At 41.4% G+C, this 26,493-nt stretch overlaps 1 protein-coding gene across 9 annotated transcripts in view; it reads right to left on the reverse strand.

Moving 5' to 3' along the window:
* The window catches only part of SCLT1 (sodium channel and clathrin linker 1), a 128,471-nt gene that overhangs the window by 78,567 nt on the left and 23,411 nt on the right, over positions 1 to 26,493 (reverse strand). For all 9 annotated transcript variants that reach the window (XR_004645945.1, XR_004645944.1, XR_004645947.1 and 6 more), the window contains exons 10-14: positions 23,714 to 23,784; positions 16,504 to 16,594; positions 16,258 to 16,349; positions 13,895 to 14,072; positions 10,973 to 11,071 (exon numbers count right to left, since the gene is read on the reverse strand). Coding sequence is in view for 5 of the 9 variants with exons in the window: in XM_034772425.1 (XP_034628316.1) it covers positions 10,973 to 11,071; positions 13,895 to 14,072; positions 16,258 to 16,349; positions 16,504 to 16,594; positions 23,714 to 23,784 (531 nt within the window). In the remaining 4 variants the exon portion in view is untranslated. The remainder of the gene's footprint in view (positions 1 to 10,972; positions 11,072 to 13,894; positions 14,073 to 16,257; positions 16,350 to 16,503; positions 16,595 to 23,713; positions 23,785 to 26,493) is intronic.

Consider the following 26,493-nt stretch of genomic DNA (forward strand, 5'->3'; position numbering starts at 1 on the left):
ATCCATGGAACATTGATGCTAACTAACCTGTGCCCTAGTATTTCTGAGGAGATCTTTAATAATGAATTGACTCTAGAAAGGAAATTGAGAGATTCCTCAAGAACACAGAATTAGAGTTAAAAAAAACTATACTAAGATAACACAAAAGGGCATTTATCAGTGTTTGGCCCTGAAAATTCTTGAGAGAAGAAAGATTGATATAGTAGTTAAGATTAATGAGAATTATAAGTTATACAGAAGTTATTAATTAGGTACATTTGATGAAGGGGATGAAGTGGACACTGAGCTGCTATCTGATAATCTTATGAATACTGTATGTGACATATTTATGGAGATAGACTGTATAACTACATGAAGGTTAATGCAATGTTTGTTATATGCCAGGGGTAGGCAACCTATGGCACGTGTGCCAAAGGCGTCATGAGAGCTGATTTTCAGTGGCACTCACACTGCCCGGGTCCTGGCCACCAGACTGGGGGGGGGCTCTGCATTTTAATTTAATTTTAAATGAAGCTTCTTAAACATTTTAAAAACCTTATTTACTTTACATATAACAATAGTTTAGTTATATATTATAGACTTATAGAAAAAGACTTTCTAAAAACGTTAAAATCTATTACTGGCACGCAAAACCTTAAATTAGAATGAATAAATGAAGACTTGGCACACCACTTCTGAAAGGTTGCCGACCCCTGTTATATGCCTTCACTGGGGACAGTTGGAAGAACAAGCAGGAAGACAACAGAATGACTCCCTCAGATAAGAACATCCTGGCATACACCTGAAAGACAATGGGAAAAGCTATTAGCTTCCAGGATCCTAGATCCTACCACCTACTCAAAGTTACACAACTGTTTTGCCAGTGCTAGAAACTAACAGATCAAACGGCTATAAACAGATTTAAAAAATAATTTGTTCTCCGACAAGGGAGGCGATCAAAAGGACTCAGTAGCTTTTAAAGGACACTCCCTGAAGCAGAAGGAGAGAGCATTGGTTTGTGAGTTAAGGGAAGACTGTGATCCTTACCCCAACAATCCTTCCTCAGCTCTTGTCCACTCACGCCCCTTCTCTACCTATGCTACATTGATGACATCTTCATCACCTTGACCCATGGGAAGGAGACCCTGGAAGAATTCCACCATGATTTCAACAGCTTCCATCCCACCATCAACCTCAGCTTGGACCATTCTACACAGGAGGTCCACTTCCTAGACACCACAGTACAAATAAGTGATGGCCACGTTAACACCACCCTATACCGAAAACCCACCGACCGCTACACCTACCTTCATGCCTCCAGCTTCCACCCCGGTCACACCACACGATCCATCGTCTACAGCCAAGCGCTGAGGTACAACCGCATCTGCTCCAACCCCTCAGACAGAGGCCAACACCTACAAGATCTTCACCAAGCATTCTCAAAACTACAATACCCACACAAGGAAATAAAGAAACAAATCAACAGAGCCAGCCCTGTACCCAGAAGCCTCCTGCTACAAGACAGGCCCAAAAAAGAAACTAACAAAACTCCACTGGCCATCACCTACAGTCCTCAGCTTAAACCTCTCCAACTCCTCATCAGTGATCTACAACCCATCCTGGACAATGATCCCTCACTTTCACAGACCTTGGGAGGCAGGCCAGTCCTTGCCCACAGACAACCCGCCAACCTTAAGCATATTCTCACCAGCAACCATGCACCGCACCATAACAACTCTAACTCAGGAACCAACCCATGCAACAAACCTCGATGCCAACTCTGCCCACATATCTACACCAGCAACACCATCACAGGACCTAACCAGATCAGCTACATCATCACCGGCTCATTCACCTGCACGTCCACCAATGTTATATATGCCTCCATGTGCCAGCAATGCCCCTCTGCTATGTACATTGGCCAAACTGGACAGTCACTACGCAAGAGGATAAATGGACACAAGTCAGATATCAGGAATGGCAATATACAAAAACCTGTAGGAGAACACTTCAACCTCCCTAGCCACACAATAGCAGATGTAAAGGTAGCCATCTTACAGCAAAAAAATTTCAGGACCAGACTCCAAAGACAAACTGCTGAGCTCCAGTTCATTTGCAAATTTGACACCATCAGATCAGGATTAAACAAAGACTGTGAATGGCTATCCAACTACAGAAGCAGTTTCTCCTCCCTTGGTGTTCACACCTCAACTGCTAGCAGAGCACCTCACCCTCCCTGATTGAACTAACCTCATTATCTCCATACTGATTTATACCTGCATCTGGAAATTTCCATTACTTGCATCTGAAGAAGTGAGGTTCTTACCCACGAAAGTGTGGAGGAAAAAGTTTGCTAGGGCCTAAACTTTAGTTGGCTCGGGCCTGAACTTTGGTTCAGACCTGAACATTAGTTAAGTCTATTGTAGGTGAAAGGTTTTCAGAGGCAGAATAGAGGAAAAGTACAAAAGCAGAACTATCTATAATTATAAGCGCACTCCGGTGGATCAAAGCAAGTTCAATATAACGCGGTTTCACCTATAACACGGTAAGATTTTTTGGCTCCTGAGGACAGCGTTATATCGAGGTAGAGGTGTATTAGTTTCAGGATTATGATTAACTAGCATCCACTATATTATAATTCTTTGAAAAAATGTGAACACAAAAACTGATGGTTTACTTTTAGCTGGTTTTGTGAAAAGGTGGAAACTCCAGCTTTCAGATCCATGTTTGTGCACTAAGATGAAAAGTGCTTTTTCCACAATGAGATCCTAGGCTACTGAAGTCATTTTAAGACAAATCTGAAGAGCTCTGTGACTCAAAAGCTTGTCACTTGTGCCAAGTGAAGTTGGTCCAATAAAAGATATTACCTCACCCACTTTGTGTCTCTAACACTTCTCAGTGAAAGCCTCATTCTCTTATGCAGAAGAGTATTTGGAAGTAATGCTCTAGCGATGCAAAAACTGAGAAGGCAATTTTAACCACACTTTGCAGCACACCCTGTGCTCTCAAGAGGCAATCAGCAACTCACAGGATCAGGTGCTATATCAGTAAATTAACTGGGTTGATCTCAGTAAAACAACAGGTGTAATGCAGTGCTAATGAACAGATTTACTGAAGTGAATGTTGCTTTAAGAATCCATGTAAAGGCCCACTCTACATCTGCACAGACAGCAACATTTTAGGACCTCGGGGCATTTGTGAGAATCTTTCCTGAGTCATAAGAGTACACTTATTCTTCTTCTGTGCCATCTAGCCACTTGAAGTTCTGCCAATATACTGTACATCCTTGCAGTAGCAAACTATACTGTTAGAATGCTTGCAAGCAGACTGCGGACATAAACAGTGTGCCATCAACTGTTTTTGATGCTGTAAAAAACCACTTGGGAAAACTTTTCTATTTTATTACCTTGCATAACATCTCTGCACTATGAAAGATTTCTTTAGAACAATGTTCATGAATCTGAAATGACATAAGTTTTTATCTTAGAACTACCAGCCCTTTCAGCTCTACAACCTCTAACAAAGTAGTAAAAGTATCTGCCAAAAATGATGTAACTAAGGTTCTGTGTATCATTCAAGTAAACCCCAAAAGCTAGGTCTGCAGTTGTACCTGCCAAGTCATCAGGCAACCATCAAATGCAGCTGGGCTACAGCAGAACCACCTGACTGGCTATCGCAGCAAGGTGGCTTGCTTGTTGGCTGCCTGATGACTGGGCAAGCGCAGCACCAGACCTTCATTCCTGACATTTTTTTCATCTTTACTTGAATTATATGCAGACAATTAATTACCTCATTTTTGGCAGATAGTGTTAATACTTTGTCAGAGGTTGTAGAGTTGAAAGGACTAGTAGCTCTAATAAATCTAAGACAGACGTTCATTCCTATTTATTAAATATAAATTCAATTGTCTGGACAATTTTAATCTAGAGATAAACTAAATACTGAAAATAAAAAGATGTTTACTGAACTAAGATGCTGTTTCATGCTTGTCAAATGAATACATTAATTTTTAAGTAAGTATTTTGAACATGATGTCCTCTAAGTTTTAGAAAGTGGAAACTAAATTAAAAGGATGAGTCTATTGTCACTTGCTACACTTAAGATCAGGAGCAGCATCTTGAAGTGGATAAGGATACAGGCAGAATGAAGTGCAATTGACAGTTACGTAGTTTCCATGTCTGTCTACACTACAGTAGAACCTCAGAGTTACGAACACCTCAGGAATGGAGGTTGTTCATAGATCTGAAGTGTTTGTAACTCTGAACAAAACGTTATGGTTGTTTAAAAATTTACAACTGAGCATTGAGTTAGTACAGCTTTGAAACTTTGCTACGCAGAAGAAAAATGCTCTTTTAACCGTCTTAATTTAAATGAAACTTGCACAGAAAATTTCCTTACCTTGTCAAAAAATGTTTACGCTTTCCTTTTTTTTTTTTTTTTTAAAGTAGTTTAACAATACAGTACTGACTTTTTTTTCTCTCTACTGCCTGATTGCAAACTACCAGTTACAAATTAAATGTATGGTTGACCAGTCAGTCCACAATTCTGGTGTAAGTCTGAGATTCTACTGTATTTAAAATTTATGACATGCTCCCATGAACGAGGTGTTTAATATTTAAGGCTCTTCTATAGAGAAGAGGGGTCCATGTTCGTGGATCCAATTACGTGACCTTGGTCTCACAGAATATTGTTCAGTAGGTATTAGTTCTGATGGAACATTGTGATTCAAATGTGAATATGGGCCAGATTTTTCCGTTTGGGAAAACACAGACTCCCTCTATTACATGGTATTGGGTCCTGGGACTTCAGGAAGCAATGCACTATTAAATAGATCAGTTACTATTTCATAGAAATGTGTAATTGGTGCAATATGAGTCAAGATAGTTAAATCCCAGGCAGACTGCGAAGAGCTACAAAAGGATCTCTCAAAACTGGGTGACTGGGAAACAAAATGGCAGATGAAATTCAATGTTGATAAATGCAAAGTAATGCACATTGGAAAACATAATCCTAACTATACATATAAAATGATGGGGTCTAAATTAACTGTTACCACTCAAGAAAGATCGAGTCATTGTGGATAGTTCTCTGAAAACATCCACTCAATGTGCAGCAGCAGTCAAAAAAATGAACATAATGTTGGGAATCATTAAGAAAGAGATAGATAATAAGACAGAAAATATCATATTGCCTCTATATAAATCCATGGTACGCCCACATCTTGAATACTGCATGCAGATGTGGTCGCCCCATCTCAAAAAAAGATAGATTGGAATTGGAAAAGGTTCAGAAAACAGCAACAAAAATGATTAGGGGTATGGAACTATTTCACCAGGAGAGTGGTGAAGCACTGGAATGGGTTACCTAGGGAGGAATCTTCATCTTTAGAGGTTTTTAAGGCCTGGCTTGATAAAGCCCTGGCTGTGATGATTTATTTGGGGTTGGTCCTGCTTTGAGCTGGGGGTGGGACTAGATGACCTCTTGAGGTCTCTTCCAACCCTAATCTTCAATGATTCTATGAACGGCTGCTGTATGAGGAGAGATCAATAAGACTGGGTCTTTTCAGCTTGGAAAAGAGATGACTAAGGCTGGGGGGGATATGCTAGAGGTCTATAAAATCATGACTGGTGTGTAGAAAGTAAATAAGGAAGTGTTATTTACTCCTTCTTATAACACAAGAACTAGGGGTCACCAAATGAAAATAATAGGCAGCAGGTTTAAAACAAACAAAAGGAAGTATTTCTTCACACAACACACAGTCAACCTGTGGAACTCTTTTGCCAGAGGATGTTATGAAGGCCAAGACCATAACAGGGTTAAAAAAAGAACTAGATGAATTCATGGAGGATAGGTCCATTAATGGCTATTAGCCAGGATGGACAGGGATGGTGTCCCTAGCCTCTGTTTGCCAGAAGCTGGGAATGGGCAAGAGGTGATGGATCACTTGATGATTACCTGTTCTGTTCATTCCCTCTGGGGCACCTGGCATTGGCCACTGTCAGAAGACAGGATACTGGGCAAGATGGACCTTTGGTCTGACTCAGTATGGACATTCTTATGTTCTTAAGACACTGTGACCCATCAGGCCCACTCTATTTCTAGATCCAGTTCAAAGAGCAGGTCATGATCTTGCTACACTGAGGGCACATTGGAAGATCCATCCTTTGCACAGGCCCTTGCTAATAACAAAGCTGAAAAATGACTGGCACCACTCATTGTTGAGTCTGTTTGGGATACAGGCTAGATTAAGTGGGGATTAAGTGTTTTGGACATTTTGGGCAAAAGATGCAGGTTTTTTTTGGAATATGGATGGCACTTACATTTCATAATATGTATATGATAAAATGCACGGGTATTATATATACCCATTTTGAGTATGTATGACCTAGATGGACATATATGAATGAGACAGTTATGAAGTGTAGCTGCTCATGCAGGCCCTGTATAGTCTTTCAGTTAAATAATGTATCTTTTTAATAGTTAAAGCCACGAGTTTACCATAAGAACTATGTATCTGCAAAGCTACATTTTATTAAACATAAATATTGTAGTTAAAAAGTAGGTGTGAAGTAAACAGATTTTGAAATCATTCCTAAATGTAGTTGAAGATGTTGCTTGTTTTCTTTAAAAAAGGATAGAATCAGTTGTCTCAAATATGTATCCAAGGTGAATTAAAACAAAATTTAACCCCCAAAATCAAAATCAATTGATTGAAATAATAGTAATATATCACAGAGAACTAGAGTAGTGTTTATAAGCTTCTTCACAAAAAAAGAAAATAGCCAAGGAAGTAGTTTTCCAAATATCTGGGAGGTATGTTTGGGGTTCTGGCCCAGCTAATGATTACCACACAAGACAGTTGATAAAACCATCTGAAAAAAGTTGTCTTAGCAGCCCATCAACATTAAATATATATGCAATGAGAAATGGTAAAAAGCTGTGGTCAAAATGCCCCTGGCTTGTTTTGGGTTTTTTTAAAAACATGCTTATACCCTTGACTGTGCAAGATGGATGTTATTCAAATCTCATTTTTGTAGTTCCCTGCAAAAAAAATTACTAAAATTTTATCGTGTTAAAACACACTAGAAAAAATGAATGTATTTTCATTCTTGGTTGTTGTTTTTTTTAATACTCAAACCTATTAAAATCCCTCTATGTAATAATTTTAATATACACATTTTCTAACTCTGGAGAAACAGCATGTGGGCACCAAAAGATAAATTTCTTTACAAGATCATATCACAGAACATTTACAGATCATTCTGTGTGTGTGGTATGAATGAATGAATGAATGAATGGCAGAGCTCAAATTTAAACAGTTACAAGTGCAGTCTCTCCCATGCATTCCTTCTTCCTCCCTCTCTATATTCAATAACTGCCTTACCTCATTTACTTTCTTCATTCATTATCTCCCAGCCTTCACCACCCTCTCATCAAAATGCTTCTCTCTTTCCCCTCACACATCTTACCTCTGACCAGCAGAATGGGAGGAGAGCCCCCGTCTTCTAAAATAGCAGTCTAGCTCCACCACTGCCTCTAGGCACCTTATTCAGTTCAAGATTTCTACCTATCCAAGTAATTGTGCTATAGTTGTTCAGGGCTTACTAATACTTCAAAATGAAAAGAACAGTTACTTACCCTGCAGCAACTGTGGTTCTTTGAGAGGCGACAGTCTGCATGGATCCCATCATCATAAATGCATGTGCCTCATGTATGCAAGATTTTATTTTATTTTTAATAGTGTCTGTCAGAGCTGCACATGTGCCCTGTGCTGCCTCATTCTCCCATGCAAGAACATAAACGACAGTGACTATAACCCTCCCTCAGGTCCCTCTCAACTCAAAACTCTAAGTAGCTGTGGATTCTGAAAAGTGGGATTCACACTGACAACAATGTATTAAATAACCACAATTACTGTAAATAACCATTCTTTGAGATGGTGTGGTCAATGTGGATCCCACTGCAGGTAACTGGCAAGCAGTGTCCTCCTTGGATGGTGGGAGTGAGGAGTTTCAGCTACAATCAGTCAAATAGACTGCAGTATCGCTTTCTTGAACTTGGCTTCTGACTTAGCTGCCATGGGGTAAGAGCTTAAATGTTTAAAACAAGTCACTGGTTACTCCACATTGTAGCTCTTGCATTGAAATGTTCCTTATGCAGGCAGATGCTGCTGCTTGTGCCCTGGTGCACAGTGCCTTGATATTTTGAAAAAAAGGTTTGCCAGCCATCTGATATCAGGTGGAAATGCACTGTATGATCTGCTTGGAGATTCTAGGATGAGAAGGCTTGGCCTTTTGACAGGCCAGATAGGGCCACAAAGAGATGGAGAGACAACCTGAAAGGCTTGGTCCTGTTAAGGTAATAAAACAAAGCTCTGGACATGTTGAAAGTATGCAGTTTCTTTTCTCATGACATCAAGTGTGCCCTTGGCAACAAAAATGGGTAAAGTAATTGATTAGTTCAGGTGAAATTCATTCAGAGACCACCTTATGGATGAACTTGGAATATGATTTCAGCACCACCTCATCTCGATGGAAAGAAGTACAAGGTGGTTCAGCCATAAGGGCTTGGAGCTCACTGACTGTGAGTTGAGGTGATGGCCACAAGAAAGAGTCTTGATGGTAAGGTGAGCAGTGTTGACGTAACCATGGAAAAATCTTTTCTATTTCAAGAAGTCTTGCTGATAGAAGGCTTCCTGCTTTGTATGAGAATCTCCTGAACCCATAGCAAACAGTCTCTGGTAATGGCAAGTTCTCGATTGTGACCTATACCTTTCTTGGGATGCCCTGTGCCTGACACCATGATGAATGGCAATTGTCACAGTGGCAGTCACATACCTGGTCCCTGCATCAGAGGTGCCCATCATGACTTGCAGGGCTGTCTTGGTCAGTAGTTCACCTTGCTTAATTATGTCTTTAAGTACCTCTCTGCTGTCATGCAGGAGCTTTGTCAGGAAGCATGTCACCCTGTCCCATGTTAGAAGTAATATTTGGCCAGTAAGGTCTGGAAGTAAGCTACCTGTAGTTGCAGTAGGTTAAGGCTAAGACTTTTGGGGTCCTTGTGAGTCCTCTTACTCTACTTCAACTTTTTTTTGGTCTCACTGACACTACTAAGAAGCCTGAATTGGGGAAGCATAGTAATACTCAAATCCCACCCCTTCCTGACTCATTTTGCAATGGGTGTTATCATGGCCAGTGTCTGCCTCTGAGCACTGGCAGGGTTAGGCAGTCCTTCATTTATGGGGAGGAAGATCCTGGCTGGACCAGAAGCTGACAAGATGTTAAACGGTTTGTAGGATTCCTCTGATACAGCCAAGGTCTTGATATGCAGAGTCTCAGTAATCCCCACAAGGAGCTCCTGGAACACTTCAAAGTCATCCAGTCTGGAGAATACTGCTTCATTTAGTAATGAAAATGAAAGTCCTTTGGCAGTGAAAACGGGGCATTTGGTGCCACTCAGTCCCTGTATCCAGCTCTTCCTGGTATGTTGGTGTAGATGGTCTTGGCCCCCGGATGCTCGGGGAAAGGGCAAATGACAGTATCACCTTTCTCAAGAGGGCTGGTCATCTGCTTCTCAATGCTTGAAATGATAGGCCCCAGTATTCCTAAGAGGAACATGGAGGCACACTTTAGGAATATAGCTAACTTGTTGAATATTGGTTCGTCCAGTGCCATTCGTGAAGAGGTGGTGGCAGCTGAGCCCTGAGCCAGTGGTAGGGCAAGCCAGTAGTTCTATCTGTGGAGCTGAACAACAGCCTCACAGAATAGGGTTCCCTGCTGGAAGACAGGGAGAACGTACACCTTGGTGATGCTGAGAAGCAGACCTCCTCCTGGGAGGATACCAAAAGTGTGCGGTGCTCTCAAATACCAGAGTTTATACCAATGACAGTAGATGTATGGTCTTGGCTCTCCTCTAGGCTCATACTCCACAGTGAGCATCAAATCAGCGGATGAGTTGTTGGAGCCAGGATGGGTGCCAAAGGAGTCTGCTGCACTGCAGGTTATTACTTCTCCCCAATCCTTGATAATGTGTGGGATTTGATGGATTTATTTTACAGTGTCTGTCATTATAGGACACTGAGATCTGCCTTGAGTATGCTTTTTGTGTTTGAAGTGGCCAGACTTTGACATCAGAGGTGTGGGTGCTGGCTCTTACCTGGGCACTGCTTTCTTCAGTGTTGCTTGTCTATTAGGTGGTGCGCTGCCTGAAGCTGGCTTGTCTGCCAGCAGCACTCTGGAGCTTGTATCCTCAGGGTGTAATGAGACCTTCATGGACTGTTCCAGAAGATGGAGCTTTAGCCTCACATCCCATGACTTGAGTCTGCTTATTCTCTGTGAGAACACTTATCTGCTCAAGATTCCCTCTGACAGAAGACACAGCTGATGTGCCCATCTTTCAAGGGGATTAGTCAGGATGGACAGGGCTTAAAGCATGCAGATTTTGAGTTCACCATGTTAATAAGCCCTGTATAGAGAGGTCTATGTATGGGGGCGAGGAGGGGTGATCTAGTGGTAGAGTTCTGTTCAGATGGATGGAGAGAGTTCATTATAGTCAACAGAGAAGATAAATAGTTCTGAAGATTTTCTTGAACACTTGTAGAAGTTAGTCTGAGCTAAGAATTAGTGGATTGGACACTCACCAGGTTCTGTCTCGCTGCCACAGGCAGTAAGAGGAAACTGAGGAAAAGCTACATCTGCACCACCCTTTATACCTTCACATGGGAGCATGAGACGGCACAGGACACATGTGTGGCCCTGATGGACACTGCAAATCAAAAAATCTGATCTCTCACATACCAGGTGCATGTCCACCTACACTGGGATCCACACTACTACATATTCAATGAAGTGCAGACTGATATACTGCTGAAATTATCATGAACTCGCTACACAGTGTTTTAAGAAGTAAATAAAAAGAATGTTTATTCAAACGACACTAATTCAATTAGCATTGGAAATTATGCAGAAGACTGGGCTGTAAGAGGATAACATACTTCCTTTCTAGTTCTTGCAGCAGCATCTTGTACAAGCTGAGAAATTGCTTCTTTCATATTTTCTATCTCCCCTTCTTTTTGCTTTTCTCCGAGCAGGGCCTAGAGAAAACAATTTGAAATACTATAACCAGAATTATCTTTAATAAAAACAGTGTGATCTTTCATTAAAAAAATGTCAGTGATGACAATCTTTAGTAAACAGAAAAAGAAATAATGGCTTGCAAAATGGCATCAGAATATCACTCTCTGATACAAAAAAGTTAGGAATTGTGTTGAGTTTTTCATTCTATTGACTATCTGAACTCAAGCATGTCAGGAAGGCAATAAACTTGGACATGAGAATGGGTGATTGTCATGTATGCTTTCTGCAAGCCAGTAAAATGCAACCAGTTGTTATGTCAGGATGCCCTTTTAGATAAAATCTTAGCACAAACAACACTTGAAGGTTGACCACGACAGGTTATGAGGAAGAAAAATGGAGGAACTCATACGAAGAGGTAAGAATATTCTCAGAAGCTTTTAACTGGGACTAGGAACAGTGAGGAATAACCCATGCTCAGAATACAAGAAACAAGTTTTCTGGCAGCAATTAAGGTCCTGGTGACAATTCCCATACCTAAAATATATCTGTAAAACACAGAATAGATAAAGATTTTCAAATATTTATCTCCAGCACTCTTTGCTCAGTTTCCTGACTTTTCTTTTGTTGAAATAAATGGAAACAAACCTTGTACTTTCATTTCCCCTTTGTATACTTGTTAAAATTCTTCACCCTTTTTTTTGGATTTCCTTTCCATAGGCTTAATACACTAAATACACTAAATACACTATCTCAATTCCACATTTTTGAGCATGTTAACATGATAGTGGAATGGGTGCCTTGTACATGATGGATGTGTTCCCACAGCTCAAAGAGAACAATCTCCTAACAAGCATAAAAGCTCCCTTACCATAGAGTTCAAACAAAGATATTACAAGTACATTTTTGATGCTTCATCCTTTATTTTTTGCACTTGCTCACTTCCTAATTTGCAAAATTCAGTAATTTACAAAGCATCTTCCAGTGATTATTGCCAATTAGCTGGATTCTACTATAATTTAATTTTGTTCTTATAACAGGATTATGCTAACCTGTTACCCGTAAAAGCAAGCAAGATATTTACTTCTGTATCTGTTCAATTAGTGTTTCAGACATGTACTGCAAGTAAAGTAATTTTTACTGAACCATTTCTTTCTGACATAACACTTTACATGATATCACTGGCCCTGATGGACACTGCAAATAAAAAAAAGATCTGAGCTCAAACACACACACCAGGTGTATGTCCACCTACAGTGGGATCCACACTACCACACACTCAATGAAGAACTGAGCATCAAATGCTCTGCTGAAAAAACTTGGATGAAAAGTGCTGTAGTTGTAGTACTAATATACTAATCTTAACCTTCTTAAACACCTGCCTTTTTATATATGCTATTTAAGTGTCATCTTTAATGACACATTTCAAATTGAGCAATAGAAGAATAATAGTAGTTTCCCTTTCTTAAATTAAAAAAAAAAACATTATTTTTAAACTTTTACTCTTTCCCCCTTGGTTTTCCTAATTTAAGGCTCTAAAGCCTAGATATAGGAGTCACATTGTGCTTGCCAGGAAGTGGCAGTTGACAGCTCCAAAGACTATCTGTAATCGCTGGAGAGAAATCAACTCCCTGCTCTTCCTCTACCAGAAAACAGAACCTGGCTAAGAAGGGGAGCTGCAGCAGGTAGGATCAGTGGGTAGAGTAGGTTCTGTAGCTGCTCTGGCCAGGGAATTGGTGGGCAAAGGAGGGGATATGCTGGCCGTAGATATTTCAGCTGATGGCCCCCCAGTGTGTGTACGAGCGGGCAGAGTGAATGGGCAGTGTGGAAGCTCCAAGAGACCAGGGACTAGAACCTGTTTGATGGGCAGCAGTGGATGGGAGCTGTGGGGGAGAAAGGAATAAAATTGTCCTTGCACATAATCCATCCCTGACTCGATTCTATTTCTCTCTTTCAGCCAGGGGTCTCCCAGCTGGTCGTCTTCCTCTAATTAAACAGACAGACAGCTGGCTATAGCAATAACCCTAGCACTTTTGCATTTTGTCATTGTTTGGAACCCCATTCTGGAAAAGGGGCAGCCTCCTTCCATTGGACATTCAGTCCCAACTTTCAGGCAGGCAGAATCTAGCCCCTTTATCACAGAGCTGCTACCAAGAAAGAGAGAAAACACTAAAAATAAAGCACTAACTATTGTATCTCCAAAGTAAAAACAAAACAAAACAACCACTTATTCTGCTGCCCATGAGATGCCTCAATTTGAAAAGGATATTTAGGTTACAAAGAGGGCTAGTCACACTTAACTCTTCTAGCTGCTTGATACTGATTAGAACAAATACAAACTCTTTAAGGTTTAAATAATTTATTCCAACAAATCTGAACTAGCTGGGCTTCATTTGCTGCTGGTTACAATCCACTAAATGTGCATGAAAGTAACAACTTGTCAGCAAATGTAAGTCAAACTACTTTTAATTGCCTAAAGGCTTGATTTTTAGAAAATGCTAATCACCACCCACTCAAAAGCATTCCCCCTAAATGTGTTTTCAAGTTGAGCACCCAAAAATTGATGCCTCAGAAATCACTAAGTCACTTTTGGAAAATCCTGGCTAGGTTATTTAAACAGGCTAAAACTTTGGACAGGTCTACTACACAAAACCAGGCTTTAGAATAGTTACATCACAGTTAGGTCCTTTACACAGTAAAAATAAAATGTATTGCAATAGGGTCAGGAGGCAATTGTGTTGTAACTGAGTCCCCTTGATGGATTTTTGTCGTGTGAACAGGCCCTTAGTAACTTCAAGTATTCAATGATGTGGTAAAGAATGTGTCTTGATGCCTTGTCTTACCTGATTTTTTTGTAGGTTAGCTTCTTCTAAGAGTTGCATGCTGTCTCGGACTTTTACTATAGCATCGTATTTTTCCTCTTCTAGATCTGCACACTTTGCCTGTAGCTCTCTAGTTTGTTTTTCGAGAGCAGTCCTCTCTGTTCTCAATTGTTCAGCGTCTTGTACAGCTACACATAATCTAGAAAGTTAGAACACTCAGATCCTCAGTGGCAGAACAGGCATCTTGCTAAAACACTTTCACTCCTGCAAACTAGTTGTTCTCATATATAGAAAGTACAAATTTACTTGTAAAATATTATGTTTAAATTCTCTGGCATTCTCATTTTTTAAATATGTCCTCTTAATCCTCCATCACTATGTCCCAGACAGAAATACAATGAAAGGAGTTAACTTTGAACATTTGGCACATAATTAAAATGAGAAGGGTACTGCTATTCAGAGATACCTATACTGGGTTGTAGGCTTGTGCTACAACTTGCCATTTTAATATCTTTTTTTTTTTTTTTTTTAATTCTTTTGATACTTATCCATCTTAAATCATAATCTTTGCCAAGGCAAGTCAGTTTGTTATACCACTACCAAATGGTTCTAACATCACATATTAAACAAAAGGAACAGGCACACCTTAAACAAACAGTGTTATATAAATGCTCTGCTTATTCCTCTTGGCCTTTTTCAATAGTTTCCCTTTATGAGGAGGCAGGGAGGAGTAATTGGGACATGGCAATAAAAATTTTATGTAACAATGTGTGTGTGTGTGTGTGTGTGTGTGTGTGTGTGTGTATATATACATACATACATACACACACTATATATACATACATATACTCTCTCTCATATAAAATTTGTACGTTGCAATACATTTTTACATAAAATATAACCATTTGTTTCCTGCACTCCCTCATGCCAAGCAATAATGTCAATCACATTCAAGCAATAATACTAGCTAGAGCTACTGTAAAACGACCAGGTTTTCCCAGTGCTGATACAATTCTTTGTGTGTATGCACGCGCACAGGCACCCAGACGGAATTGCATGAGCACTGAGAAAGGGCTTGTAGTTTTATACTAGCTCTAAATAGTATTATTGCTGCAACATGATTTACGTTATTGGTTGACATGAGGGAAGGCAGGACACAGCCAGCCTTTAATGCATACTCAGGAATGTAGCTGGGCTCAGATCAGGCATTAAAGTTGATGGTAATGATGGACTGTAATCAACATTTTATGATTACACCTAGAGTAGTTTTTGAAGCAGCCAAGTTATTTATTTTTGAATATCTACAAGACAAAATATATATGGACACAAAAAAACCCATTATATTAACTATGGCTGGGTGATCACTTCAGGTCCAGTTTCAAACAAATAAAAGGAGACTATCAAGCTTAGTTTAGGCAAAAGTTCTCAAAAGCCACTGTAAAGCACTTCAGCTTCTGCAACACTTCAAGGCAATAAGAGCCCCTATTGTTACAAGTAGGCCAGTGCTCTTGTACTGGCTGGTTGCTAGATTCTTTAGCTACAGTGATTCTGCTAGTCACACCCGTGAAGCAGGAACAAAAATGTGAATCTGTTAGAAACGATCACCTTAGAAGAGCTATAAATACTTCAATAAGAAACTTCAGTTATCAAGTCATCTGACAAATGTTTGATGGTTAAAACAATTTAGTGCAAAATTTTGGCCCAGAATTAATTTGTTCAGCCAAATTAGCTCTTTGGCAATAAAAGGGGGAGGGACAGGGGAAAGAAGAGATATTGTAATAAAAACCCTTAGTCATCCTCAAGTACATTAGTAGGTAATGCTATAATTGAAAGCATTATAAATATCATAAAATATCCTCTTTATTAGATATTCAATAAATCTTTATCACTGACATTTACCACCGAAAAGAAGTTTGCCTTAGTGTGTTGTTACAGTGTCCTTACTAGTCTCAAGAGTTCCAAACTGATACTTGAAACCAGCTTTTACTTGTCTTAATATAGAGGAAGGCTGTATGCATCCTAAAAGGGGCCAATTCAAGGGAATACTTTCAAACTGATGTTTGGAGCTTTAGCAGTACCACTCCAGCTGATGTAAATAAAATTTCTGAAACTTGGGACCTATGCATAGACTGATAAGTAAGATCAAGTGATCTGTGGTCTTCTAGTCTTTACTCAGGTGAGAAGAAGGAAGCCAGAGGCTACTCAGAGGGTAGGGAAATGAAGCAGATAAAACATGAGTAATCTAGGATAAATATCATCTGCATAAGAAATGGAGAACTAGATTACTCAAAATTATAGAACTCAGACATTTAGAAAACCTCTGCTTTCATGTCTCTTCTAAAAATATCATCAATCACATTCAATGACATCATTCATCTCTTTACCTCGTCTCCAATTGTTTTATGCTAGACTGCAATTGCTGCAAGCGTTTGTCTGATGCTTCCTCTCTCTCCTGAGCAGATACTACATCTTCTTCCTAGAAATCACAGCAATTACTCTGACATTTTTTCTGAACTCTGCTTGAGCACAAAAAATGAAATGCACGATACGGAAACAAACAATTTTAAGTAAATTTAAGTTTCATGTTTGTAACAGTACAATCACTAAAACTTTCAGTTATGCTAGAATACCTTTCTCTCCATCTTGGCTTGAAGGTCCACTAACAACTTGGTCATTTCATCAACTTTAGCAGTTGCTGTTCTCACATCTACTTTGGCTTGCCTGAATATAAAGAAACCACTCAATTAATTATAGTTAGCTGAATTAGAGGAAGAAGAAAAAAAACAAAAACAAACAAAAAAACACCACCCAGAACTTAACAGGGCTTTTTAAGAACAGCATGAAGTCAATCATACCAGTAAACCTTCACATATAGACAGCAGCAGCAGCAGCCGCCATTGTCTGTTATGTGGAAGAGATTCTGAGGACACCAAAGAGGAAATACATACGCCATTGTACTGCTGAATTAAGGTTTGTGGGGGACTCCATGGCTAAAATTTTCCAAAGTGAGTTAATGATTTTGGGCTCCTCAAATTTTTGAGTACTCAACTTGAGACACTTTAAAGGGGTTTGTTTTTCAGAAGGTAGATGTTCAAGAGTTACCTTAAAGGGGGCCTGATTTTCAGTGTTTCAAATTAGGCATCCCAAGTCATTAGCCATTTTCAAAAATTTCAGCCTACGTGCTTCAGAAGGTAGATAGGTTTGGCTAGGATGCGGTAGGAAGGGGAAGATAAACTGGAGCAGCGCCAGAGGATGGCACTTATGCCATTTTCCCCTGTGGAAATGAATGAAGCAACTCTGCTATTACACTGACCTGGGACAGGGGAAAACACAGATTCCTTCTTCCTTTCCCCCCACCCAATGTGCTGGGCTAAGTTTACACTGGTCACAGAACCTTACACATAAATAAACTACAGCTGAAAGAACACTAAGGTTGCAAAGTCAAGCATTCTAAAGTAAGGAAATGCCAGAATTAAAGTTGCTTGTGTCCCCCTCCCTGGCTCCTTGCCCGAGCCTCTTTGTCCAGCCAGTCCCAGATCCCACTCCAACCCCACAACTCTGCTGCTTGTCTGTCTTCTCTTCCTACCCTCTGTCTCCCAATGCCAGTTTCCTTGACCAACCAGTCTCAGCCTCCTCACCGCCTTGGCTCTCAGTCTCTCTAGGCTCCTTATCCTAACCTACTCCTTTCCCTCTCCCCAGGTCTGGATTTTGTCCCCTCTGCATTTGAATCAGATGGCTTCCTACTCCACATTACCTGGGTGCCAGGTGGGAGATAGGCTCCCTGTTCTCAGCTCCAATGCCTAGCCCCACCCAGAGTAGCTGAAAGCAACTATTACAGGGAAAGTCTGGTTTCTTCCCTGTGGTTTTAAGCTGGGACATGGCATATGTGTAGTCTGGTCAGCACAAGGAACTGTGAAAGACTCAAACATGTCCTGTGCTGATGGAATTTTTGGAGATTTTAGCAGCTAAAAAGCTAAGAAGTATCACTGAGCATGTGCGAACTGTGATTGTTCATAGACCTATAAGTAGAACTGGCCTTCAGAAGAAGAGGTTACTTATTTGTAACTGGAGATTCTTTGAGATGTGTGGTCCCTATCTGTATTCCACTGAGGGTTATGTGCATTCTGCATGTGCCCGGAACCGGAGCTTTTAAAAATAGCAGTGTCCAGTAGTCCACCCATACACCCTTGTTCCGCCTCATGGTTTCAACCAAGATGATAAAGGGCGAGGTGGACCAACCACGCCCTCAATTCCTTCTCCGCCACAAATCAATCAGATCTTCAGCAGATGGGAAGGAGAGCACGATTGGAATACAGATAGGGACCACACATTTCAAAGAGCCACCAGTTACAGGTAAGTAACCTCCTCTTCTTTGTTGAACGATGGTCTCTATTGTATTCCACTGAGGGTGATTGACAAGCAGTACCTAGTCAGGAAGAGGGTGTGAGGAAGATGATGGAACATAGGATAGCCTCACCGAATGAGGCATCCGTCACAGAATCTTGTGCCAGAGCATAATGGGAAGAGAAGGTGTATACTGAACTCCACGTGGCCACCCTACATATGTCCATGAGCGGCACATTGTGAAGCGCGGCCATAGTTGATGCTTGTGCTCTTGTGGAATGGGCTCCTACCCAAGGAGAGGAGACAGTCCTGATAACAGAGCATAATGCACCCCAAAACACACTTAGAATTAAGGGTCAGGCTATCTGCTATAGCAACAAATAGTCTAAGTCTGAACAACTTCATCCTCTGCAGATAAAAGACCAGGGCCCTTTGGACATCAAGGGAGTGAAGGTGTGTTCCTTCTCTGAGGTATGCGGCTTTGGAAAGAAGGCAGGTAAGCACATGGGTTGGTTGAGGTGAAAATGGGAAACCGCTTTTTGGCAGAAACTTGAGATGCAAACAGAGGGAAACTTTGTCCTTTGACACTTGTGGGGAGGCTCGTAGGACTGCTGGCAGAAAAACTGAGGAGCTTGGTACCATTGAGCAGGAGCTGGCCAACAGAATTTGCACTTGGGTGCTGGTGTATAAATGTCCAGTGACCGTAGGGTCGCTCTATAGTCTGAGTGAGTGCAGAGAATCATCAGTCTTCTGGTTGAAGAGGTGGGGTTCATCAAAGGGAGGTCCTCAAGTGTGTTCTGTATCTCCCTCGAGAACCAGAATTCCCTCCTCATGACAATCTTTGCAGTCATAGTGCATGTAGATATGTCCACGGAATCTACCACAGCTCAGAGTGTTGTCCTGGCAACCCATCTGCCTTCCTCTAAAATAGCCTGGAAACTGTCATGGTCCTGCTGGGGATGCTTGTCCGCAAATTCCACTGATTGGCCATAATTCAAAAAGTCATACATACCAGTAATGCCAGGTAATTAGAGATGAAAAACTGAAGGCTGGCTGATGAAAAGATCTTACGACCCAAAAGGTCCAGTTTCTTACCCTTCTTGTCAGTTGGAGTGGAATGTGTGCTGCTGTCTGGCCTGCTTAGTAATGGCCTAAATAATCAGGAAATTGGGTGGGGGCATTGAGAAAACAAACTCAGACCCTTCGCCCGTACATAGTACCACTTTTCTGCCCTCTTTGGAGTGGGCACACAAGTTGTCAGGGTATGCCAGATGGTGCAGGCCAGAGGGAGAATGGCATCATTGATTGGCTGGTACCGATGAATGCAGAATGTCCAGTAGCTGATGCTGGCTGTCCTGCATCTCCTTCAGTGGCAACCACCCTCCTTAACAGTTCCTGGAACGGGCAGTAGTTCGGGGAGCGGGGGGAGGGGGAAGGAGAGGCAGAAAGGATTCTAGGACACTGCTGCCTCTGGAGAAAGGAGGGGAACTGCTCCAGATCTGGTGGGACCGTCGGAGTTGGGCTGATTGGTGCATCCTTCAACCCCAGTTCCAAAGGCCTACCTGTCGAAGGCTGGAGTGGTGAGATAGGGGGGGGGGGGGGGGGGGAGGGAGGGGGAACTCCTCTCAGGCAGATCATGAAGGTTCCAAAGGTGGATACTGGGGCCAAGATCCCCAATATGGCCAACCAGATGGATCTGGCGGTTGCTGTGGCGGTCCCCATGGAGCTGGGTACCAATGGCTCCTGTGCTGAGGGAAGGGAGGACATTGCCACTGGGCTGATGGAGCCTTCGGATACTCTTGCCCTTGCTAAGGGACCAGCTGACCATGTGCACCAACTGAATCTTCCGACTGTGAGAAGTCAGATCCCTGTTCAAATGGCGGAGCCACTGCCACTGAGGGAGTCACAGAGGACTGCTCAGGAACACGACCTGAAGGCAGCAAGTCTAAAGCAGGGGAGTGGAGTCTCTTTGGAGGCGAATGCAGCAGAGGATGCAGAGATCTCATCTCATCTAGGGCAGTTAAGGTCCAGGAGCTGATCTGAATCTCCCTGGTGTCCATAGCACATATTCCACAGACAGAAACGGAGCTGGAATGGAGGCAGAAGGCTGTCTCAGAACAGATGATTCACATGGTTTCAGCAGTAGTGAGGAAGAGGGGGCATGAGGCTCAGCGACTGAGACTGACAGGTCCAATATTTTACGTGACTTCTTGTCGTGCTTGTGGGCCTTGGAACACGCCACTTCTCTGTGGCTGAAACTCAAGGAAGGTGCAGTGTCTTTCTTGGATCTTGAGGAAGACTTACTGCCGTGCTCGTGCACATGCTTCTGAGCCTCACAGCTAGACCCCGGCACTGGATCCGTAGTGCTGGTACGGAGGAACTGGACTGGAGCTCTGTGGTAGGAGACGCACTCCTTGATTCGTAAGGCCAATTTATGGGGGTGTTCCCCAGCCTGGATCCGACTATGGCCTCATGGGAACCTCTATGAGGTGCTTCTTGAGACGGACAGCCTGGCCTTTCCAGGCATGGACAGGGAAGGAGAGGAAGATACTGCACCTGGATACGACGTGGGTTTCCCCCAAGCAGCACTGGTACTCATCGCTGATTGAAAACAAGCGAGGGTAGGAAGCACAGATCTTGAACCTCGGTGTTTTTGGTATAATCCAGTACCGGGGTGCCAGGAGGCAGGGGGGTAGGCAGAAAACCACCAAAGTACCACCAGAAAGTCCTTAAATCCTAAGAAAACTACTACAAATAGTAAAAACTATTACAAAAACAATAAAATGCTAACTATAAACAAGAATAAAACAGTCTTTTTGGAGAGCCTGAAAGTGTGTCACAACGGACAAGAGAACAGCAGAAGCTCTGATTCGGACCATACAGCAGTGAGAAGGAACTGAGGGTGCAGTCGGTCTACCCCACTCTTTATCCCCTTGGTCGAAATCAGGAGGCAGATCAAAGATGCATATGAGAACCAACAGGCACTACTACTTCTAAAAGCTCTGGCTCTGGGCATATGGCACATAACCTTCAGTGGAATACAACAGGGACCATCACTCAAAGAAAAAAATTCTAATTTGGTAGAACAGAGATTCCACTGAATTTAGGATAGATTCAATAAAACTTTTGTCCACCATCACCTCCAGCTCGGGGGTGCAGACAGCACCTTTTTGGCTTCTGGATAGGGGGGCAGGGTTGGCAGGGAGGAAGAGCAGTGGGACTGGAGGGTTCTTGTCAATTTCACTGTAATTTACAAGAGACTTCCTTGAGGCGAATCAGGATATTTTTCAACACACCTTCAGACTTCCTCCCATGTTTCTCATGCTTGGGAGGGCTCCCCATAAACATCCACAAGCTACCTCATTATTGTCCTTAAAACTCTCCTTTACTGTGATGCCTACAAAAAAAAATTAGCCATATTAGGCTGCTGATGTGCTGAGACCACTGCTTGTCATACTGACTAATACTGTCTCAATGTTTCCTTGTACTCTACTGTTCATCTGTAGACATCTATTGTCTCTTGTCTTATACTTAGATTGTAAGCTCCTTGGGGAAGGGACCATCTTTTTGTTTTGTTTGTGTATAGCACACAGCACGATGAGGTCCTTGTGCATGACTAGGTCCCCTAGCTGCTACAGTAATATAAATAATATTATTATGATTGAATTTTCAACTAACAACAATTTTTGCTGGAAGTAATGACAGTGCAATAGGAAAGAAGATTTTGACCTCCACAAATAGATGACAAATAGTTTAGGTCAACGGTATGTAATGCAGTCTGTTGATGTGGAGTAAATTGGTTGCTGTATTATTTTTGCATTTGCTACCCCAGCAACAACAACAAAAAGCTTCTTTGAACCTCTGAGGTCCGTACCATATAAAAATCCTGAAAATAGTTGTTTTGCTACCAAAAAAACAAAAACAAACAAAAAAAACCCCACAGGGTCTACAAGGCTAATCCATTTTCTAGGATATCCCAAAATTAATTTGATTACAAGTTTCCTAACCTCAGTTCAACTTCAGACAGTTTAGCTCATCTCTTCCTTATGGTTTACCTTTCATTTTTATAAATGTTTCTTTTACATTATTTTCATGCTTTTAGACTGTTGTAGTACAAACTTTGAAATAATGTTAGTTTCTGAACAACTCTTTAAAGAGACAGTTTTGTTGATGAACACAATACAAAATATATATGTTAACAGGGACTGCCTTCATTTTATGGTATGTACAGCACCATACCAATCAATGTATGGGGGGGAAGGGATAGCTCAGAGGTTTGCGCATTGGCCTGCTAAACCCAGGGTTGAGAGTTCAATCCTTGAGGGGGCGATTTAGGGATCTGGGGCAAAAATCTGTCTGGGGATTGGTCCTGCTTTGACCAGGAGGTTGGACTAGATGACCTCCTGAGGTCCCTTCCAACCCTGATATTCTATGATTAATATAATCTGAGAGGGCTAGAGAGTTAACAGAATTGTGCAATGTAAGCTTTAAGTTAGGAGGAAAAAAACAGTAACTTAAGAAAATGTTAGTACTATGACTTACCAGAAAAGATAAACTCATAAATATGTCTTCAGATGGTACCCCAAATAGGCTGTTCAGTGCCAGTGATAGAACAAGCCTAAATAAATCTGTGGGGTGGTCCATGGAAATTTAATCATTTCCCTGAAATCCCTAAAAACACCCTTAAAAAAATAGGAGGAAGAGGTGGGGAGAACAAAGCACAGAATTCATACAAGAGATAGACCCTAAAAGAAACTGAACAATTTAAGATTCACCCCTTTCTATATTCCATATTACCTAAGAAACATAATTCTCTTTACCTCTCCATGGTATATGACATATATGAAGCAAACAAGACTTATCCTAGTTGTACAATAAAACTTTAAAGTTGTTCAGAGTACTTTGAATACTCCCACTTCACGATGCCCAAAAGTTGCAATGTGATTTATTGCCAATACAACTAGATTTTGTGCAAATATGCTATGCTAATAAAAATATCTGGCTGGCCCTCAGGGCTCAAATCTGCTAAATGGGAGTAAAGAGTGCTCAGCATCTTAAGAGAATGGGAGCATTGAGCACCTCAGAGGATGCGACTCTAAATGTACGAAGTTAGCCCCAAGATTATCTCTATGTTAAAGCTTAACACACACAGTATTAATGGATGCAGGGGGTGACAACAGCAGCGATTTGCTTAACTCTAGATATAATTAATATGTAAATTATGTGAATATATGAAGTAGTATCTTCTACGTTATAAAATTATATACACACACACACAGTATGGTATTCTGTATACACTGTGCAGGATTCAACAATCAGCAGAAAACATGCTCCGTCAGAATCTATTCTTACCTACATTCAAAGATGAACTGTAACTATTGCTAAAGACAATTATCAGTAACAGCTTTGTAATGAAGACAAGGCCAATGATAAAGTAATGACTCAAGAAGGAATATAAGATAGAACGGTATATTTAAAAGGGTCTCTGATTTGTACCTCAGTTGTTTGCGTAGCTGTTCTAGTTCCATATTCTGTTCTGTTACTGTTTTCAAAAATTGTTGGTTAGTCTGTAAAAGGAAGAAAGAATTGTAACATATTCCTTGTTCTGTTGAAGGCTATTTTAATGAAAAGTCTTGTTATATGGTGTCTCCTTTATCTGACACTTAGTATGTTCACTAATGAAAGCAGGCATGCAGATTTATTCATTTATTCCCTTTAATCAATTTATTGCTTATTTTATATGGGCTTATTCATTAATGCACTTACTCTTTCATCAGGCATCCTGTTAAGGTAGACTAACTACTGTGACTAGAGGTACAGAAAATACTATCTTTAAAGAATTTCAAACTCTCAGTTTAAGCTCTTCTCTTAAATTATGGCTTGATTAAATTAGAAAGCCATCTATTTGCTATAGAAACCAAAGATATTTTTCACTAGATAACTATTTTGAAGTTATATAAAAAAATTTGGAACAGCACAAAACATTATATGAACATTACTTAAGCTTCAGATTATTTCTGTTTACAGACATTTTATAATATTTAACTAGTGTAGTTTAAAAAGAAGCATCAAACATATTTTGTGGAAAAAGCCAAATCCCATTTTTAATTATGGTCTGTGGATGGAGGTAAAACACTAGTATACCTAACACCCTCAGTCTATAATGGGACGATGACTAAGGCTGCGAGTCTGTCAAGGAAGTCACAGATTCCGTGACTTTCTGGGACCTCCATGACTTCTGCAGCAGCTGGCGTGGCTGGCTCCGGGGCTGCCTGAGGAGTTTCAATAGCCCATGGGCCAGCCGTACTGACGGCTGCAGAGGTAGTTTCAGGCCACCACAGCAGCGGGGGTCCTGGGCCGCGTGTTACTGCCCACTCCAGCACTGGTGGGGGTCCCGGGCCACACACTGCAACCCCCACCCCTCCAGAGCACCCGAGGCGCCCCTGGGCTGTGAGCCCCCCCAGAGCACCCATAGCGCCCCCAGGCTGCCCTCTCCCCCTCAGCACCCAAGATTTAGTCAGTGGTATATAGTACAAGTCATGGACACGTCATGGGCTGTGAATTTTTATTTACTGCCCGTGACCTGTCCATGACTTTTACTAAAAATACTTATGACTAAAACATAGCCTTAACTGTGACCCATGAACCTCTCAATACCAATGGGATTATGAGAATATTCTAATCCTGGTATGTACATTCTTGGTTCACCAAAGAATATCATGTAAGGTCTTAAATGAAAGCCAGGGTCATATGGGTTCCTTACATTTCACAATTATATTATGTATAGATTTAGTATGGAGACATACCTATCTCACAGAACTGGAAGGGACCCTGAAAGGTCATCTAGTCCAGCCCCCTGCCTTCATTAGCAGGACCAAGTACTGATTTTGCCCCAGATCCCTAAGTGGCCCCCTCAAGGACTGAACTCACAACCCTGGGTTTAGCAGGCCAATGCTCAAACCACTGAGAGGTATGGGAGACCTAAAATGTGCTGGACAATCTTAGTTTTCATTTGAAACAAAATAACTTTCTTGCCTTTTCCTTGAGAAGATGTTCACATTTTCAAGACTCAAATTTAACATAATGCAAACTATACACTAGGGTGAAAGCTTGTCATCAATTTCTCCTAAAGATCACAAATTATTGTTTACCCCACAACCACCCAAGAATGGTTCTTGGCATCCAAAAGAGAGCCACAGATCACTGGATTTTTTGGTGGTCTTCAAGATCAGTTTACCCTCTCACAAGGCAGTGCTGAACAGGCTACAGATGATTGCACAAGACCTGCACAAGCTTCCTACCAGCTTGCTGTCTGTGGCTGAAAAAACTCCTCTGGTGAGCAGCCAAGAGTGGTCAGCAGTACGAAGTCAGTACTGCCGACAGGACTGAGAATAAAGGACAACTCCCAGCTCTGACAGACTCCATTTGTGGTCTTGGTCAAGTCACAAAGGCCAACAATTTTGAAGTAATCAAACTAAAGTTTAGCTAACTTTAGAAATAGGATTAAATCTGTTTTTTGAATATTTCCATCTGTATTAAACAAACTCTGAAGTTTAGAAAAGAGAAGGAGAACATGGATAACACAGGCTCCACATTATACATAGGACAAGTCCTATGCTCTTTTCATAAGGTAGATACAGGAGGGAAGGAAGAAGACAATTTCATGTGTAAGGCTTTCTGGGATGGGCTACTCACTAGATTAGTTACTAGGGAAGGGAGTAACACAACCTAGTTTATACAGTAAGGTATTCTTCAAGAGTAAAAAACACCAATTAAGACAATTTATGATAAGGTCCAATTGCTTGTAAATTATATGACATTATCCAAGGACAGCATGTTATGTGTCATGTTACTAGACATGTAATGTCTGGTGTTTCTATGTTTTCCTTTATTGGCGATCCCCTGTGATGGGACGTTCATGCCACACTAATCCTGAAAGGGTTAATGAAGCTGAGAAAGGGCCAATTAGAGTGATAGGCCGCACAGGAGGGCATTAGGCTGGTGAAGCAACCCCTCATTAGAAGATGAAGCTCAGGTGAAGAGGTGTGGGCTGGGCTAGTATAAAGCCCAGAAGCTGGTATCAAAAATGGCTGCAGTAAAGAAGTCTATAGCCATTCTCTGTGCATTAGAGAGGAAAGGAGAGAACCAAGGGAAAGAGTAGACCCCTTATGGAAAACGAGAGAAGGGTAGAGAAGAAAGCCTGTGAGAGCTGGGTAGGGAGCAGCCAGGTTGGAGACTGAACAGACCTTTGCTGCATGTTGTAGGGTCTCTGGGCT

The sequence above is a fragment of the Trachemys scripta genome, chromosome 5, assembly GCF_013100865.1.
Source record: "Trachemys scripta elegans isolate TJP31775 chromosome 5, CAS_Tse_1.0, whole genome shotgun sequence".
Taxonomy (NCBI): domain Eukaryota; kingdom Metazoa; phylum Chordata; order Testudines; family Emydidae; genus Trachemys; species Trachemys scripta.